The 19,065-nt window shown below is 39.6% G+C and overlaps 7 protein-coding genes and 3 non-coding genes across 10 annotated transcripts; 5 read left to right on the forward strand and 5 right to left on the reverse strand.

Moving 5' to 3' along the window:
* Positions 1–610: 610 nt before the first annotated feature.
* On the forward strand, positions 611–683 carry VTP21DRAFT_t88. The gene has a single exon. It is a non-coding gene; the product is annotated as a tRNA-Ala (tRNA).
* Positions 684–888: 205 nt separating this feature from the next.
* Positions 889–1,801, forward strand: VTP21DRAFT_11141 (uncharacterized protein; the record flags this gene model as incomplete). Its single annotated transcript, XM_069390555.1, has 4 exons — positions 889–1,201; positions 1,263–1,308; positions 1,371–1,444; positions 1,512–1,801. 4 exons carry the CDS (start codon positions 889–891, stop codon positions 1,799–1,801), a joined length of 723 nt encoding a protein of 240 aa, XP_069252691.1.
* Positions 1,802–2,026: 225 nt separating this feature from the next.
* On the reverse strand, positions 2,027–5,916 carry VTP21DRAFT_11142 (uncharacterized protein; the record flags this gene model as incomplete). Its single annotated transcript, XM_069390556.1, has 15 exons — positions 2,027–2,999; positions 3,066–3,162; positions 3,231–3,264; positions 3,329–3,401; positions 3,467–3,675; positions 3,765–4,067; positions 4,146–4,384; positions 4,492–4,647; positions 4,713–4,791; positions 4,858–4,947; positions 5,011–5,150; positions 5,211–5,266; positions 5,336–5,588; positions 5,667–5,678; positions 5,790–5,916. The coding sequence occupies 15 exons, from the start codon at positions 5,914–5,916 to the stop codon at positions 2,027–2,029; spliced, it is 2,841 nt and encodes a 946-aa protein (XP_069252692.1).
* A 1,768-nt stretch (positions 5,917–7,684) lies between these two features.
* On the forward strand, positions 7,685–8,578 carry VTP21DRAFT_11143 (uncharacterized protein; the record flags this gene model as incomplete). Its single annotated transcript, XM_069390557.1, has 1 exon — positions 7,685–8,578. The coding sequence occupies one exon, from the start codon at positions 7,685–7,687 to the stop codon at positions 8,576–8,578; it is 894 nt and encodes a 297-aa protein (XP_069252693.1).
* A 482-nt stretch (positions 8,579–9,060) lies between these two features.
* Positions 9,061–9,453, reverse strand: VTP21DRAFT_11144 (uncharacterized protein; the record flags this gene model as incomplete). Its single annotated transcript, XM_069390558.1, has 2 exons — positions 9,061–9,158; positions 9,231–9,453. 2 exons carry the CDS (start codon positions 9,451–9,453, stop codon positions 9,061–9,063), a joined length of 321 nt encoding a protein of 106 aa, XP_069252694.1.
* A 2,000-nt stretch (positions 9,454–11,453) lies between these two features.
* On the reverse strand, positions 11,454–12,280 carry VTP21DRAFT_11145 (uncharacterized protein; the record flags this gene model as incomplete). Its single annotated transcript, XM_069390559.1, has 2 exons — positions 11,454–11,982; positions 12,048–12,280. 2 exons carry the CDS (start codon positions 12,278–12,280, stop codon positions 11,454–11,456), a joined length of 762 nt encoding a protein of 253 aa, XP_069252695.1.
* Positions 12,281–14,761: 2,481 nt separating this feature from the next.
* On the reverse strand, positions 14,762–14,837 carry VTP21DRAFT_t115. Its single transcript has one exon. It is a non-coding gene; the product is annotated as a tRNA-Gly (tRNA).
* Positions 14,838–15,290: 453 nt separating this feature from the next.
* VTP21DRAFT_11146 (uncharacterized protein) lies at positions 15,291–15,653 on the reverse strand (the record flags this gene model as incomplete). The annotated part of the gene is made up of 1 exon (XM_069390560.1): positions 15,291–15,653. The coding sequence occupies one exon, from the start codon at positions 15,651–15,653 to the stop codon at positions 15,291–15,293; it is 363 nt and encodes a 120-aa protein (XP_069252696.1).
* Positions 15,654–15,778: 125 nt separating this feature from the next.
* VTP21DRAFT_t89 lies at positions 15,779–15,851 on the forward strand. Its single transcript has one exon. It is a non-coding gene; the product is annotated as a tRNA-Ala (tRNA).
* Positions 15,852–17,845: 1,994 nt separating this feature from the next.
* Positions 17,846–18,283, forward strand: VTP21DRAFT_11147 (uncharacterized protein; the record flags this gene model as incomplete). Its single annotated transcript, XM_069390561.1, has 3 exons — positions 17,846–17,852; positions 17,939–18,078; positions 18,170–18,283. The coding sequence occupies 3 exons, from the start codon at positions 17,846–17,848 to the stop codon at positions 18,281–18,283; spliced, it is 261 nt and encodes an 86-aa protein (XP_069252697.1).
* Positions 18,284–19,065: the final 782 nt, after the last annotated feature.

A 19,065-nucleotide genomic window follows, 5' to 3' on the forward strand; every position in this document is an offset into this window, starting at 1 on the left:
TTTCGTGTGCTCAAGATAGTTTAAGGAGATATTTGAAAAGAGATTGAAAATATAAAGAAACTAATAATACTCTTGTTACTTCTTGTCCTTACAACACTTAAGATCTAAAGACTATTTATACACTTAAATTACGTAAAGTAAGTCACAGAAAATATAATCCGAAGGCTGAACCAAAGTCTCGCTACGGAATATTAAATAGTAACAAACTATTGTCCGTGAAACCGCTTTTTTTTTTGATCAATCAATGGAAACTTTTATTAGGTTAATAGTTCCCAATATTACAAGAAGCAGACGTGAAAGAGCTTGACGCGAAGTAAGTTATCCACGTCATGTTGACGAGCATCGCTCATTGCGTCAGTAATAGTCGTTATTGTTGTGTTTATCGTGAAAGTCGTGTTTGTCGTGTTAGAGCCAAAGGGCAAGTGGACAGCAATCTCAAGAAGCGAGTGCTGGTGGGGATTGCGGGGTTCGAACCCGCGCCATTTCGATTATGGCACCTGAAGTGGACCACTGCACCACCTCTCCCCGTCCGTGAAACCGCTACTATTCGCCTATTTATCCTAGCTTACAGCATATCCCTTCTCTAGCACACGACAGTCGTCGTCACTTAGGGGAATTAGCTCAAATGGTAGAGCGCTCGCTTAGCATGCGAGAGGCACGGGGATCGATACCCCGATTCTCCACTCCATTTTTGTTTTGTCCTAGGGCTGTTTCTTATTTCCAAAGCACGCCTGAATACATCTTTTGACTAGCTGCGTCATATTTCTTAATTTGTAGTGTGCTCTTTCTCTCCAAAATTTTGGCAGCCACAGAATTTCAGATTATGTTCAATTTTCTTTAATTATCTTGCCAAGCTCACGATTTTCTATTGAATCTTTGAAAGAAAAAATGTCCACCAAGAATCCAAATTCCGACGATGAGCATAACGAGAATCATGAGCAGAAGAATCAAGACTATACCTCCTTTACCAACACTATACGTAAACGTATGCGTGATTTGATGAATCCTTCGCAGGATGAAGAGCGCTGGGACGAATATTGTTTGCAATGGTGTAAGCAACAGAGCGGTTCACGGCGATTAGGTGAGGATCCTGAATGCCGGATGATTTGTTTTCAGAGACAGAGAGAAGAAGATAAGTGGTGGCGTGGATACCGGGTTATTGCGCTAAAAGGAACCAAGACTTGCAATAGTCATATTGAGAGTGAGTATTTCACAAGATTATTGTATATAAAGTGATTTAATTATTGGCATGTTGTTATCAGATATGAGCCAAAGCATGGTAGATAATCAAGATGTAAAAGATTCGAGGTGGGTTTTTTCCTCCAATTATGCTCTTTATTCTAAATCTCTAACAAACATAATTCTAGTAGAATTGATAAAAACGAGGAAGCTGTGGTATACGAAATCGATATTGGGGAAAAGGTTGAGCAAGCTGGCGCTGAAAGTAATGAATTATTTGGTTTTCGTCTTACACTTTGGCTGTGCATTTACCTATATCACTTCTATTTCAGCAACCAAAGTGATCAAACGAACATTCACACCGGTATTTACTCTTCTTACTCGGTATACCAACTCCTTTACCGACGGAACACAATCGGCCTTTTTCGAGAGATTTGCCGAAACTGTAAAGCGAATGGACGCAGTGCATCTAGTGCACAATGGTGCTGGAAAACTATGGGGTGTGTGGAGTGGGCGGCGAGAAGGGGAGGATGAAAATAAAGAAACAAAAAAGCGTTCGACTGCAACTACCGAGAAAAATTTAAAGGAAAATGAAGATAAAGGGGATCCGAAAAGCACATAGCGTTGTTGATGTATGTTTTACTCCGTCTTGTTTTTTTATGTAAATTCTTTGTCAGCCATTCTATCGACACATGCTCAGTTTTAAGCAATATTTTTTTGCTTGTTATTATATTTTACTTTTATTTTTACAATTCTTCTGTAATTTATTTTGATTAAGGGAATGGAATATACAGAGTAGTGGAGATATTACGTTGAGATATATAGAGGCTTAAAAGACGAGGGAAGTTTAATTTTTTGGGCCCTTTTCCTTAGTGAAACCGAACCTACTCAATGAGTCATTTCCCTTGTCGGCAGGGCGTTTGCTCCTGCTCGCTCTTTTTGAATTAGACATGATTGCATCCTTCCTCCCTTCTTCTGTCGAGGAATTCTCCCCAACACTCGAGGTCCTGAGCAGTAGAGACGCAGGGCTGAATCCGCTCATATATGTTGACGACTCCCTATTGCTATCGAGCATCGATGAAGAATTCGAAGAGACTGATTTTTGTGATGATTCGACTCCTAGGTACGACCGATAGTCGCTCTCCTCGTCATCTTCTACTAGTATGGCTGCCTCCTGCGATAAACCATCCGATGTAACTGAGACCCTCAATAGGCTTGCCGCTGATCTGAATCCGTTAGCTGATGAGGGGAGATTGTTGGAAACAGTGTTCCGATGTAGGTGGTTGTGCTTGAGTCTCGAGTATGGTCCCATGCCATCTCTAAATTCGTCCATAGTTGTACGGGGCCGCTTCCAGGCTCCAAATCTGGGATTTTCACTTGTGCTACCGCCATACCGTTTCTCACTACTCTGACGTTTTTTAAACATGGCGTCTCCATAGGCACTGTACCAGTTCCCAGCGTACCGCGGCTGTAGACTCCAAAAATTATCAGAGTCATCCTCCCCATTGCTTGCATGTTTTCCGTCCTCGTCTGAATAGTTTAGATCATCCTCCGCAGGTTTATGGTACAGCAAATCCTTCCATGTCTTTTCTTCAAGTGGCTCGCTTTCACTTGGGACAGGTCGCCCGAGAAGTACAGCCAGCTGTCTTCTCATTTCCGTATCAAGTTCGGGCAACACGGTCGAGAAACTCGCTTGTGGTAAATCCCGAAGAAACGGTGATAACATGCGTTCGCCGTTGTAGCCACCGGTAGTGCGAAGCAGGGAATTGGTGCAATAGAGGAAACATTTTGCGCGAGTCATTCCGACATAGAGCAGACGCCTACCAAATATCCAAGTAAGAGCCATTTTATATATGGAGTTAAAAATACAAGCGAGATCGTGTTACCTTTCTTCGTTCTTCTCTGCAACTGAATTCTGGCTCCGCGTATGAGGGATTAATCCATCCTCACATCCGATAACAAATACGCATGGCCACTCCAACCCTTTCACATTTTTGTGTATCGAGCGCGTCATTACAAAAATTTAAATGTAATAAATTTAAATAACCTACCTTTTGACGCGTGGAGAGTCGCAATGGTAACGGCCTAAAAATATTCCAATTTAGGGTTTCCTTGAGGCTAGCAGCGGAATGAAAACATAAATTCTTACATTTTTCTGCCTTTCATCAGAATATTCTATATCTGATGCCAGTGATGCCGAAGTTAAAAAGGTCGAGAGAGGGCTAGTCGAAAATAGTAAGGATCAGATTGCGCAAAGTGAGCCAGTCCTTCTTTGTATAAAACCTACGAATCTACTGAATTTTCGATCGGCCCATTTTCAACCTCACCGGATGGGTCTCCACCTGTACTAGAGGTGCACTCAAAACGGGTGGCGAAACTGATCAATTCCAGTACATTTTCAACGCGTGCGTCCGCATCCTGGTAGTTTTTGCGCAAATGCTCCTCATAGCCCATCTTCTCGAGGATTAGATAGATCAACGCGGGAATACTCACATTCTGAATTTATTGCAAGCGATGGCAGCAATAAAAAAAAGGAAAAGGTTAGCAAGACTTCGAAATTATTGTTCCAAGATGTTCGCACCCACTTTATCAATCGCCTGTTTAAGTGTGACTATGGTTTTCAAGAAGTCTGTCAAGCCTTTTTTCGGTAATCGTTTAAATTCTGCAGTCGATTTTCCTGCGACAAGGTTTTTTACAACTTCAATCGGTGACAATTGGTGTTCAGTAGCGATTCGAAGGATCGCGTCTATCGTCTTTGGCCCAATCTCACGTTTTGGCACGTTAATTATTCGCTCAAATGCAAGTGTATCCCGGTCATTTTCCACGAGGCGCAAATACGCGATAATATCTTTAATTTCCATTCGATCGAAAAACTTGTATGCGCCAACCTAATTCGATTGTGTATTAGAGCATTTAGCATGAATAAAATAGCAGAGAAGAGTAAAAGAGAGGATCCAAATGCATACCACGTTGTATGGTATTCCAGAACCCTGTAATGCGGCTTCGACAGCACGCGTCAATACGTTCACTCTTACAAGCACCGCAAAATCTGAATAGTGAAGCATTTGTCGGGTTTCATGTGTGAGGCGAGCAATCTCCTGTGCAATAAGCTGGGCCTCCATCTCTTGATCTTGGGTCGTGCATACGCTTACCAACACGCCTCGCATGTTTGAAGTCCAAAGTCCTTTAGCGATTCGGTCGGTGTCTGAATTAGTTTCAAAGGAATGGGAGAGGGGGGGGGGGGCAGCCACAAAAGTGTGCAGCAGATTTAGACGCTACTAAGTCTTTTGGCAATAATATAGATAGCATTACCTTTGGATACCACATGGATCGCACATTCTAAAATCGACGCCGTAGACCTGTAATTCTGTTCCAGCCGAACTATTTCCGTACCACTAAAGTCTTTGCACATTTTCTTGAAATTAGCTACGTCTGCGCTCCGCCAGAGGTAGATGCTCTGATCTGGGTCTAGAAAGGGATAGAACTAATAAATAGGCGGCTTCACCAGGTTAAAACGAAAGCAAATATGTAACCTCCAACAACAGTAAGACATTTGCTTGCTTTTGCAAATAGTTTAACAAGTTCATACTGTATACTGTTGGTATCTTGAAACTGATAGTTGGGAAAGATTTTAGCAGTCGTATCAGAAACCCCGGGAACAACACCAATATATAATACCTCGTCAACTAATACGTGTTCTACTCCTTTTAAAATGTTTTTTTCCGTCCTAAATAATTTAAGGGCAAAGACAAGGAGGTCATCAAAATCCTGTTTACTCAAAGTATTGTTAACGACAAAGGTGCGATAGCAAATGAATACTCAATTGCATACCAAACTATTATTTTCTCTCAGCTTTGATTCATAAGCTTTATACACACATGCGACATCGGATTTGAAGGGGTATTTTTCCTTAATGGCTTCAGGACTCATATTATTGCACTTGGCTTTTGAGATTTCCGACATGTACACCTCTAAAATATAAGGACGTTTGAGTGACAGAGCCATAAGCACCAAGTGAGCACTCTGCTTACCAACTTTTCTCTCGAATATATTCAACTCTTTTAAAATCTTCTTCAGGATATTTTTACTATAAAGGAGCACAAAAAATCCGATTAATAAGTTGATTGTAAAATAACAAATAAAGAGAGCAGCGGACCTTTCAGAAGCATCAGCAATCACGAAATTAGAATTCAACTTGATATAGCCACCATGCTTTCTAAGATATCTAGCACAAATGGAGTGAAATGTGCCCATCACGACATAATCTGTGATTTCTTGTCCAAGAAGCTTATCGCTGCTCAAGCGCGAGCGCATCTCACTCGCTGCTTTATTAGTAAAGGTGACAACCACAACATTGCATGGGTTAAGTCCCTGCTTCTCGATGAGCCACGCGACGCGAGATGTAAGAACTATACCACAAAAATCATAATATTAAATATATCGCGATTATTATATGGATCCACTTAGGTTTAATCGTAAGGCATCACCTTTTGTCTTCCCTAAAAAAGGTTCAATCAAAAATTATGGAATAGGAATATAATATTGTTATTAAATTGGCCCAATTGAATGCTCAACCCTGAGAACATCCAAGAACTCTTCAGCTTGAATACCTGAGCCTGGACCAGCTAAGACTTGTAACGATTTGGCTGTGTTAGTTACAGCTGTGAGCTGTGCAGGATTCAGCTCGGTCAAGTAGGCGTCTTTTATATTTCTGGTATCGACAGAATTACTTGTCATTGTAAAAAGGGAACATTCACACTATAATTATAGTAACTTATTTAATTTTTTGAATTTCGCGACGAATTTAAGGGTGCTTTTTAATTTGGGACTGTTCATCAAGTTGGGGTGTAAAAAACTTTGAATTGGCGCAGTAAATCACTAGTTGAATATTAGTTGATAGTCGAACACCTATTTTAAAGTGCGAATAGAAATGAACTAAAAGCAATTTATATCATGAATGGGCTCATAGGACTAACTGACGATTATTTAAAAGGACGAGGAATATATATTTTGCAAAATAATATATCTTGTCTAACAAGAATGTTAGTGTATTTCAGAATTATCGTCTGATAACGAACAGCAGAAAATTAAATTTCGAATAGTAAGATACCATAAAAGATTATAACGAGCCCCACTAGATTTGAGCTCACAAAACACTCTTAATTAAGATAGCTTATTACTATGAATCAACATACAGTACTCTTTATTTGAATAATGCTCTAAGATAGAGCTAAAGCTTAGATATTCTCATCATGTTTGCCAGATAGAAAAATCTAGAGCCAGTTGAGATATATATTTTATTTCCTTTCGATATTCCAGAATTTCCCAGATCTAGAGATAGTAGTGCCAGAGTGGCTGGAAGCAAGTAGTGGCATTGGTGGTCGCATATGAGCTTCGCAAGATTAATACCAATTCAAGGTTAATAAATGTAAAACCTATTCGTGCGATGTAACAATCGACGGAATTTGGGGATGGATCAGGGTAAAAAATATTATAGCTCTCAACACGAGCAAGCATGTAATTAGGATGGAATGTGAGTGGGGTTGCGCACACTTTTCTTCTTAAGAAAGAGCTTCCGTATTCTCACGAGTTTCCCTCCCTTATTCGTTATTCCAGCTGCATTTTTTGATTGCAAAGATAGCACCTGATCCCTGGATTCTCTTGGAAAGTTATCGTAAAGAAGCTGTTACTTCTTGCAAAATGGACGCGTAAGATCTCGCTCCCTTTTTTGCTTCACTTAACTTTCGATGAAGAGGGGAGCTTAGTTCTATACGCCACCCAACACGGCAATAAACTTTAAATTCTCGTGTGACGTAGTATAAATAAATTGGATTCCTGGTAAATAGGGAATAAATCTTTACGCCACTTGCAAGTATATTAACAGGGACTTGTAGAGCGGCAAAGCTATGTTTCTAGCGCGCTTCACAAGAGATGGCAATTAATAGGTTTTCATCTGACCATTTCTTGTTCTATTGGTCCAGCACAGTGTCTGCCAAAATGAATGAAACCCTCCACAACTTGCCCAACGTTCGAGGCTTCTCCCATGAAGGACAACTTGTATATCTATTTTTAACAGTGTTGAAAAGCAGAAAACGCGCGCAGGCAGCATCCACCAAAACAACTTAACCTCTCATTTGTGCCACGGCTGTTGTTGCCCTAGTGAGAGTAACGGAATCAAAATTGAAACTTGTTTCCATGCCAGCTATTGTGAGAAAACTCGCACGGGTTGTGCCATTTTAGTAATCGTGTTCATTAACATTAAAGATTGGCCTAAAGACCAAGGAAACAGAGCATGGAATGCTGTGGTGGAGAAACCATGTATCCATATGCTGTGGTTATGGAAAAGAAACATACTTTTAAGCCCAGTTTTTGGACTAATGATAATACATTATAAAAGGAGATAGAGAATAGATTTTATGGAGTATCTCATTCTGTCAATTATATTCGCACTTTTTCTTGAAATCCAGAGACTTTTATCCTATTCTGCGCTTTTCTGAAAAGAAACATGAAGGGTTCCACCATTCTCATTACTCTTACCTTTGCTTTTAATCTGATCACTACTTCGCAGGCAGCTTTGGTCAATTTCGAAGATAAGGCTGTATCCATCAAACATGATCAGCCAGTTGCCCGTGGCTTTCATAGTGATGGGATAAGTATTATCGGGGTAAAAGAAGATGGGAAAGAAATCCTAAAGCGAACAGAAAGCATTGAAGAGAGAATGAGGAAGGAAGCAGAGAGGAGACGAGTGGAGGCAGACAAGAGGAGAAAAGAAATCCATCAACAGAATGAGGCTGCCGCTGAAAGGATGAGGCAGGAGGCAGAGAGGAGAAGAATGGAAGCGGAAAGGCGGCGAAAAGAGATATATCAGCAGAACGAGGCCGCTGCTGAAAGGGCGAGGCATGAGGCAGAGAGGAGGAGAATGGAGGCGGAGAAGAGACGAAAAGAAATTCACCAACAGAATGAAGCTGCCGCTGAGAGGATAAGGCAGGAAGCAGAGAGGAGAAGAATAGAAGCGGAAAGGCGACGAAAAGAGATACACCAGCAGAACGAAGCTGCCGCTGAAAGGGCAAGGCATGAGGCAGAGAGGAGGAGAATGGAGGCGGAGAAGAGACGAAAAGAAATTCACCAACAGAATGAGGCTGCCGCTGAGAGGATAAGGCAGGAGGCAGAGAGGAGAAGAATGGAAGCAGAAAGGCGGCGAAAAGAGATACACCAGCAGAACGAAGCTGCCGCTGAAAGGGCAAGGCATGAGGCAGAGAGGAGGAGAATGGAGGCGGAGAAGAGACGAAAAGAAATTCACCAACAGAACGAAGCCGCGGCTGAAAGGATGAGGCAAGAGGCAGAGAGGAAGAGAGTGGAGGCAGAGAAGCGAAAAAAAGGAAGTTATCATAAAATATAGGATGAAACGCTAAAGAGAGAAAAGAGGGTAAAATGAGATAAAATCATATAGGAATAGCAAAGAATTTGTTATTCCTGAATTTTTATTAGCTATAATATCTCGTCCTCCCTTTTTTTTTGACAAAGATATAAAATACTTCTAGTTATTAGTTATTTAGTTTAAAAAGTAGTGTGAGGTTGGTTATTTAAGTATTCTTAGTAATACAGTTTTACTGTGTATCCGTTCTTTGCCTAATTCTATACATGTTTATCGTCTCACATCTTTTGATTAATTGAATTATTTAGAGAATACTGAAAATATCTTATCACTATCTTTAATAAAGTTACAATATGTTATACGCAGTAAATAAGACTCAATTTACTCGTCCTCCTCCAACCATTCCTCCTCTATATCTTCATCTTGCGAATTCTCCTAATCTTTAATCATCACTATAATCATTTTTTAATTGGTGGATTAAACTTGGTAGAAAATCTAGAGTTGGATTATTTTATTTCTCCTGCAGCAGCAATCACCACAGGAATAAGTGGCTTCTTTTTGAAATTGGTCCTGGTTCTCTCGATTGCCTGCACAACATCCATACCTGAGAAGTGGAATTTAATGAGCAAGAGAGTGTTAGAAGAAGCATCTGATATGACTAGATTAAATTCATTACCGCTGAGTACTTTTCCAAATACTACGTGTTTCCCATCAAGAAATGGAGTGCTCACGGTCGTAATAAAAAATTGCGAGCCATTGGTGTCTGGACCGGCATTTGCCATGGAAACAGTGCCTGGCTCGATGTGTAAAAGATCGAAGTTCTCGTCAGGAAAGGTCTCGCCATAGATGGACCATCCTCCTGTGCCATCCCCTTTTGAAAAATCACCTCCTTGTATCATGAAATTTTTAATAACCCGATGGAACGTGGAGCCTTTATAGCCATATCCTTTCTAGCATGGTATGTTTTTTTTTTAAAAAAAAAATATAAAGACGCATTATTAGCATCTAGCATATGAAAACTGCTACATTAGAGTCACCTCATAAGTAGACAAAGCTCGAAAATTTTCCACTAATATAAGTAAATTGTGTCATAGAATCTTGTTAATAATTCTGTTCTTCTCAATAAAGATTTTTTAAAAGCGCTAAAATATATCTACCTGTCTTTGGAACGGCCTTGCCATAAAGTCCAATGATAATGCGGCCCAGGTATCTATTTCCTTGGTTGATATCAAAATAGACTAGCATTTCATACAATATGAATAATAAATATATAAAAAAATAAAAGAATATGGATGTTCGCGTACCTCTATGGGTGATAGTAGTGTCTTTTGATGCAAGCACAGTGTTAAGAGCTGAGAGCAGGAAAATAAATATAAGTGCTACTGGAAATTCCATAAAGTGCATACTTGGAGAACAGATAAATAGTAAGTAAATAGGAGAGTGAAAAAATAAATAATCAAATTGAATAGCATGGGCAAGGGTTTGCAATGTTGGTTCTGTTTACATGGGTTGGTAGTAGTTCATAAATGTTATTTAATAAAGTATTTGTCTAAGCCTTATTTTATATTTGCAAATAATCGATATGAGAGCGGGTTATTGCTTCACTTAGAAAGAAAGTAACCTAATATTTTAAGAGTATATATAGATTGCTGGTTAAAAGTCGTATAAATTGAAAAAATGAGATCATAAATATCACATCGGGGGTGTTCACACTGCCCGCTTATTCGGATTACTAATTTAAAAATTAAGCGAAATTCTGCATTTTAATTGGCCAACTTAGTAAAACAGAATCAGCAAAAAATTCAAAATAATCACTAAAAAACACCTCTCGAGTCAGTATTTCGGCTTGAGTGTATAGTAATCCCAACACGTTTCACAAGTTGAACTATAGAACTAGAGAGCACCAAAATTCTAGTGTGAATGGCCCTCGAGAAGAGAAAAATATTAGTGATACATGGTTGGTTGTGAATACTAAATATTCACAATAAGAAGATAATCAAAAAAGCAAGCGTGAACGCGCCCTTTATTTGAATGTTAGATGCCCAAATTAACCAATAGCCAGTTGTTGTAATATTTTCCTGTTTCTTCAAAGAAAATATTAAACTAATAAAAGATCTAATGTTACCATGATGGTGAGTAGTAAAAATACATCACTAGCTTTCGTAAAAAGTAAATGAAGCTGGCAATAGCAACATATATATATATCAATGATACAAAATTCAATGCAATGGCAAATTTGATTACTTTATCTAATGGGTTCAACGACGATTGATATTTCAGAGCAAATAAGAATGACGTGAAGTCACGTTTCCCTCACTGAGTGTCAGATCGTAACAATTAGGAGATAGTGAAAATTCAACTGCTTGAAGCCATGGTGCAGGATTTGAAATGGTGCTGAAATTCGCTGTGCCATAATCTAGAGGTCCTGAGAGAACTTGTATAGGATCTACTGCATTAGTAAATAATATTTGTTCTAACAAACTCGGATATGATAGCATCGAAGAACAAGGGGACCTGACAAACGTGGATAGCGAGGCTTGGCTTGGATTTGAGCAGATAACTTCAGCGCTAGAATTAAAGAAAGTTCGATTGAGTGAGATATGGTATTCATTGGAACAAAGCTCTGGATTTATGTCTGAAGCGTATTGTGATCTTTCGGGAGTACAATTAATGGTGAGCGAGCCAGATGAAGGTGTGTGTGATGCGGCCGGCGAATGTAATAAAACCGCATGCATCATCAATTCTTGTGGCGATACATCGCTAGTAGAATTTACATTCATCAATGATCCAAAACTAACTCGTAGTGCTGGGACTAATTCCATTGTACTTTCGTTGCTCCCCTCTACTCCAATGGGGGGTAAATATTTCGCACTATTTTCATATTGTGACTGTATATCTTTTACTGCCCGAACAATGAATCGTTGTTAGTAATATATTTGCTCGTAAGCATTCTTTGTGTTCTATGCAAATTATGGATTGCCTCTTCGCGCCTATCCAAAACTTTGGACCCCACAATCATTGCGAAAATGCAAGCGCTCGTGTTTAATCCAAAGATTATGATCGGGTGTAGCGGTAAATTCTCCTGATTTGGAAGGATTAGCTCTGAGATGCTTACGACCATTTCGGCGGAATCTAAACATTCTGAAAAAGTTTCGACGGTGATAAATGGTGTCTTCATTTTATCGTTAAAAAAAAACGAGTGAATTTTAAGGATGTGAAGAAATAGTAATATTTCCAAAGTATTCGCTGGATTCAGATCTACTGGAATTTCGTGCATCATCTTATTAATTTCTTCTGAGATTCTCGGCGGGTCTTCTTGTGAATGTGTGGAAGCATGGTCAGTCAACCTGATGCCGTTATGGTCAATTATATAAAAGGGGTTTGATGTTGTTAGCATATCCCACTGCCAGATATTGGGCACCTTAACACTGAGATAAGTGCAGGTATAAATGAGCGAATGAGACGAATGTGCTCCTCTTGGTACAGAAAATACCCATTATCTCTATCCAGCTTGAAGAGTGTGGATTCGTGTTCGCTTTTGACGGGAAGTTTTATAGAAGCATTCATTAAATGTTCATAGAAGCCAAAATCAATTTGAAATGTAGCATATGTAATTGCTATGCGTAATGCCCACCAAATATTATTGCGCAGCTCCCGTTCGACAGGATCAATTTGCAAATCGAATTGATCCGAGTCTTGTTCTCGAATCCGTAGATCCCTGGACATCCTCAGTGCAATAGTGATCAATGGAGATGATTGTTGAAAATTTCCAGATGACGCCTAGTAACAGCTCAGAATATAGAGACCCTGCAATTTTGTGAGAGAGGGTTGGTACGGCTCGTGTTCTAACAACCACATCGCATAATCTATAAATATCAACCCTTTTCCCGTGGCTTTGCGGTCAGAATCCAACCTTAATACCTTTCCGAAAACTAGTGCGTACAGAAAGGGATCGATTCGATTTTCCACATAGTTCTTGATCATGATACTACGATTGAGGATCAGGGGAAATGCGTATCTCGTGAACCACGCGTTGATGAATTTTATTGCTGTAAAGGAGTTGACCGATTTGAGAGGATCTCTATATTTGAAGACGACTCTCTTATTTTTGCTATTCTCCAACTTATTAGGGATAGGAATTATATCAGACCAATGGATTTTCTCATCCAGAGACAATGCGCTCATCTTTTTTACGAGAATGCCAAGCAAATTGTTGCAAAGGGCATAGGTAGCAGGCGAATGTTTGTAATTGAGTCTTTCAGACCATCTCGTTCTCCATATAGGTTGATAAGCCGAAATGGAAGTATACGACGGCTAATTAAATGAAGGACATAATGTGATTAAAGGAAGGATAGCGTTTGAAAATGGCAGCTTCAACTTACATTCATGCTAATACAGAATCGATCAACCTCCAATGCATGATTTTGGACTATTGTCTCGTAATCGCCATACAATAAAAAGATGTTTTCATGTTGCAGAAATTTATTGCGGGGACGGCCTCTACGAACAGGCGTATTTGTGTACACGCAAACTACTTCATCTGCTTTACAGCGCAAACAACCACTAGGATCACCGTTGCATTTTAGCTTTTTCAGATGACACCTAGAGCATGCCTTTCGGACTCGAGGATGTTTTAGTTTGAAGGTGATTTCTTTAGAAGACAAGGCATTCATAAGAGAGAGTATTATATCCTATGTCGATTTGATTTAGGTTGGAAAGGAGAAATTTGTAAAAAAAATTAATACAAATTAGCTAAACGTCAACCATCATGAAGCATTAAATATTCTTGAACGTTGTTCCAAACGAACGACATTTTACATCCATATATAAGCGACGTGTCAGTTTGTTCGAATCAATTACGGGTTATTTGGCTTTAAATGGTTCGATCTAGGTTTTCGGCGTACTATCAAAAATTTTTAAGCGGACAATTTTATTTCCGCTTTAACAATTATTGATAATCGATAATATTGTGATTACTTCTTGCCTCGCAAGGGCATTTTTTATTTTAAAGACTTATGTGAAGCTATTTATAAGAGATATATTTCATCTTGTTCCTCCTTGTATTTTTGATTGATATAATCGTTAATGTTGTAGACTATTTTTTAAAATATATTTATATTTATCATATCGTACGGATGGGGTTAGCTAATATAGGTTTGCAAATACCTGAGCATAAATTATCTTAGTGACCGTAATTGTTTCCAGCTATTATAACCATATACAACATGTCTACTTGGAGCGCATTCGAATTTTCGTACTGTCTTTTGGATTCATTCAACGAAAGTTTTACTGAACTCCAAATATTAAAAGGAATTAATGCTCAGCGTATCTGGAAGTCGGATATATCAAATAATTTTCGTAGCTATCTTGAATAGCGGGTTGGTGTAATTAATGTAACTAATGCATACTAATGGGATTAACCCAAGATTATCATGGTGGTGCTTAACGAGCAGGTGAGCATGGGCCACAAATTGGAAATGAGTGTATCCTTCTTCCTCTACATAAGAACTCTTGGAAGTACTCTTTTTTATCACTTATGGACGCAGACCACCATTTAGATCTCACGAATTTTTTGCAAATCGAGTCCTAGTTTTTCAACGAGTGCTATCGATAAAGGGAGGGATTAGAAAGGAGATTTTTATTGTCATTAGCGAGACTTCATTGTATGAGAAGGCTCTTAATTAAGTACAATAGCTACATTAATGAAGGAATCGAATGAAAGAAAGGTTAAGAGTTAAGGAAGAATATGAATTCGGGGTGGTATGGTGGACACAACGTTATATTTAACTCAAATTGGAAAAAGTGTGGCAAACCTCATCTAACTGTGGGTATCAGAGTAAGGTTGATAAACGAGATGAAAGGTGAAAGGGGAGAAGAGTTAAGGAGAAGTAGAAGTAAATGTTGCTGCATCATTCCAGTACCAGTGCCACTCTAATAACACTTTCTTCAACCATTTGAACCACCTGCTTCAAAACTGTTCCATTTGTCGCTTTCTTCGTTCTATTGTTAATTCGGCTCCTATAACCCCTCAATATCCAGTTTGGCACGGTTGATGATAGTCTCAATTGAAGACAGAGGCAATACTAGAGCAAGAGCCAGACACGACAGGACGGAGAGTTTGGAAAAGACAGAAAATACTGATAGAGAACATAGACGCGACAAGCAAGGCACAGAATTATTAGAGAATCCAAGCACGTTTTTTTGTGCTGGTGGGAGTTACGGGATTCGAAACCCGCACCATCTCGATGGTACCGAAGAGCGGTTACCACTAAGCTACTCCACCCCCTATCCCGGAGGGAGTGGAAATGATTTTTTTTTTGATCAATCAACGGAGTCTTTAATTAGTTTCTGTAGCTTACAAGAGTTTAATGATTACAATGAAAAAAGAAAGGGGGAATAAAGGGGTGGGGCTATATTTAGGTGGCAAGGTGGAAGTTAGATTTTGACAATTTATGTTAGCCCAGAAAGGGAGAGAAGAGAGGAAGGCAAAGAAACGCAAGGGGGTAAGAACATAGAGAAGGTGATAAACGTGGAGTAAGGGAATAAAGGGTAGATTAGATGTATATAGTGATCGGGTATTTGGTGAAAGATATGAAGTAAAGAGGAGGAGAGGAGGTAAAGAGTGGATAGGGAGAGAGGAAGGGTTGCTTCGTCACTCCAGTTTTAGTTTTGCTCTATCCTAACTTTCTATTACCGCTCCCTGACTGCACCACCTTCTTCGGAATAACTCTATCTCTCATCTTATTCGTGCCTTTATCAGTTCACCTCCCATAGCCTCCTCGATGTCCATTTTGGCACGGAGGATGATTGTCTCGGGTGATGCTCGAGTGCATTCGAAATGGTAGGCAATTCGGTCCCGATGAATTTGCCATAATACCGAATCAAAGACGATTTGAGCCGCGTGTTTTATGTCCTCGGGGCTTCTGGTAGGTCGCCAAGTACGAGATTTCTGGGATCCAGCACCTGAGTGTTTAGGGGACCTGAGATGGTGTGGATACACCTCTCCGCCCAATGCCACACTGACGTGAGTTCGGGGCATTCGAAGAAGGTGTGACGGATGGGGTCCTCGGAGCGTTACAGCGGGTATATTTCGTGTCATGGCCGGACGGGATCCGGTGCTTTCCACCAAAGATGGCCGTAATCCTTCGTGTCATGGCCGGGGCTTTCGAGAAATTTTCGAAAAAAAGGAATTATATCCTATTCCTAAAAAAGGAAATCAAGATCGGGGAATTAGCTCAAATGGTAGAGCGCTCGCTTAGCATGCGAGAGGCACGGGGATCGATACCCCGATTCTCCATTTTTATTTTCATGGATGTCATTTTAGAGTTTCAGGTAGTCTGATGGGCTTTTAATTCTAAAAAACGGCTTAATATATACATTATTTATATTTTCAATGATAGTGACATCAAAGATATATGTGATAATGAAATGAGTATATTATAATTCTGTATCATGTGAATGATGGTAAAGATAAGTATAAGGATACCATGACGTAACAAATGAATTAAAATTTCAAAAATGAAAAAAAAAGAGCAGAGGAAAAAGAGGAAAAAAGGAGATTATTGTATCCTATCAAGGTCAGCGACTCTCGAACAGTTTCTTATGATAGAAGGAAGTGAAGTTAGGATATATTTATAATACAATTATACTCTAATTTCACCACCTACGAAACTAGTTACTTCTTGTTCACTTCTTCTAACAAAGACTAAGATATGAAGGCTATATATACACTTAAAATAGCTAAGTTACGTAAAGCAAGACACAGAAAATATAATCCGAAGGCTGAACCAAAGTCTTGCTACGGAATATTAAATTGTAACAAACCAATGTTCGAAAAACGGCTACTATTTGCATATTTACCCTAACTTACAACATATCCCTTCTCTAGCACACGACACAGTTGAAGAGAGTGGAGCGGGGAGACTCGATCATGGAATATATTACAAGTTCCAGGGATATTCACGTCGACTTCGTTTGTCGGAGGACGAGGTAGTCTATCGGTTTATCGATGGTCTAAAGCTTCATTGTCACATTGCAGTTCGGCTAAGATATCCCGAAACTTTGGAGGAGATAGTGGCAATTGCATCCAGGCATGAGACGGCTACAGCGCCAATCCATATATCAGCTCTTCGGGGAACGGCATCCAGGAAGGGATATGATAATGTTAGTGAGGATCCAATGGATCTGTCGACAATTAATGACAACAAGAAAAGCGGAAAACTCGAATAGTGAGCCGGCTAGTTGCCAGGAATTGGCAAGGGAAAAAGCCAAAGATTTCTCTGATAATCATTTTATTCTTTAAGATATGGTGTGATAGATACTTTTGTGGGGTGATCAGTATACTTAATATCATACGATTAACATATTTATCCAGAATCACCTTATATTCATATATATTACATACTTGTGATACATTATCTTTAGTATAAAAAGGAGAATACCTTTAACTAGAATAAAGTGTGCTATTTTGGTATTGAGATAGAACCGGATTACTTTACAATCCACTTTGTGTCGTTTATTAGTCTTCTGAAGTGTTTAAGGAAGGACAATCAAGAGCCTAGGGATAACTAGAGGATTGTCGAGATATACCTTATTAGACATATATTCGACGCAACAAATTGTTACGGGCGAAAGAAGATTTGTGTGGAGGGGTGTCCGGATCTTGATAAAATAAGAAAATTTATCTTTATAGTTCAGAGAATCGGTATAGAACATTGAAATAAACCGAGGGGTTTAAATAAGTCAAGAAAAGCTATACGTAAAATTAAGAGAAATAACGAAATCGAGAGCATATTAAGGTTGTCGAAATCCTTGTTATACATGTCGTGCTATCACGCTATTTTCGTCATGATACTCGCGAATATTGCACCTTCAGCTTACGCTACACTCGTGCTACACTCTCGATTTTTTTTTGTTTCTCTAAGGACGCGGGAACTTGCGTCCTGTGGTTTATTTAATATATGTTACGAATGTGAGATGTGCTTCCAAACAAGTATTAGAAAAACATGGGATATAATTTAAAGAGTTCCATGCTTGGCAATGTCGGGTTAAGTGTTCTTTGCTTCCTCGAAGTCGAAGGCTACTTCTTGGGTGTCATTGATCTGGATTAGCGAGCTCTTTCCCCATTTTTGCTTGAACCCTTCTTCGTCTTTTTTCCTCTGTGCCTGTATCCATTGTCCTTTGATTGCTATGAGAAGATCTGATAAAAAGATACACTTGAATGCGATGTCCTCGTGTTCTTGGTTGTCCATTACAATTGCAATCCTGGTCTTATGTATACTCCACACCATGATGTCGTGTAACAACATGGAGACTTGTTGAACTTTGCCCCGCGTCTCCTCGTGGAATCCAAAGAGTTTCTAGTACTTATGCATGCTTGTCCAGGGCTTATCGAGGATCTTTTGATGGAGCCTGTTAAACCACCTCCACAGATCTCCAATTCTCGCACATTCAAAGAAGGATTGTTCTATCGTCTCTGTCTCTTCTCGTCGGCATCTCTTGCAGTTGGGGCTAGAGTGGTCGAAGTGTTGGGCAATTCTTGCTGTTATTAACTTATGTTGAAGGAGATGCCATCGAAGGACCTTTTGCTTTGGTTCGCTTGGGCGTCTTGGCCAGCTCTTCCAGGCTCTTCTCCGCGCTCCTTCATCTGAGGCAATGTGCGCCCATTCTCTAGTTACCGCAACTGGATCTGGTGATATCTGGTATAATCTGCCGAACTTGATAGAGTAGAGCTTGATATTGACACCTGCTATTTTCAAGTTCTGGGTGGGGTGCTACACTCTCAAGTTTTTTTTTTTTGAGATTAAAGGATCTTTTATTGAAAAGTCCCCTATAAAGTTAAATGAAAGGATTTGCACGCTATTTCTAACGCTCAACCATTGCTTACATGTATTTCTTCTGACAAGTCACTATATTAAACGTATTTCTTTTTTTTCCTGAGGACGATCAATATCAAATTATTAAGAACGAAGTAGCTTATAGCTCGATTTTTAGAGTATGTCCCGGACCCATCTCTAGTACAGGTGCCGTCGCCGGGAATCGAACCCAGCACACATTGGTTAAGCCCCGGGACTCTTAACTACTGTGCCATCCAGGGACGGCGGTGCTACACTCTCGAGTGACTTGGTTACTAACCTAACCTAAGACTGTCAATGTGACTTGCCCGTACCAAAAACCAATTTTCTCTCAACAAAATTGTTACAGGCAAAGGGAGATTTCGTGGAGAGCTGTGCGGATTCCTTAATAATAAAAATAAGAGATTGGTGAGGAATATTAAAACAAAATAGAGGGGTTTAAATGGAATTAAGAGATAAAGGAAATAGCTCAACTGGTGTTCAAGGATAAATAAAGATAAACCAACAAAATAGCAATCAACCTCAACAAAGTAACCATGAGGGAGCATAAGAGTAACCACGAGGGCGGCGAGTAACCACGAGGGGTCGGCAACGTAGCGGTAAACAATTCTATTGGCTGCTCCACTTAAAAGATATCGCGCTTCCTGAATGCCTATT

Source organism: Calcarisporiella thermophila (genome assembly GCF_041956535.1).
Source record: "Calcarisporiella thermophila strain CBS 279.70 unplaced genomic scaffold VTP21scaffold_8, whole genome shotgun sequence".
NCBI classification, from domain to species: domain Eukaryota; kingdom Fungi; phylum Calcarisporiellomycota; class Calcarisporiellomycetes; order Calcarisporiellales; family Calcarisporiellaceae; genus Calcarisporiella; species Calcarisporiella thermophila.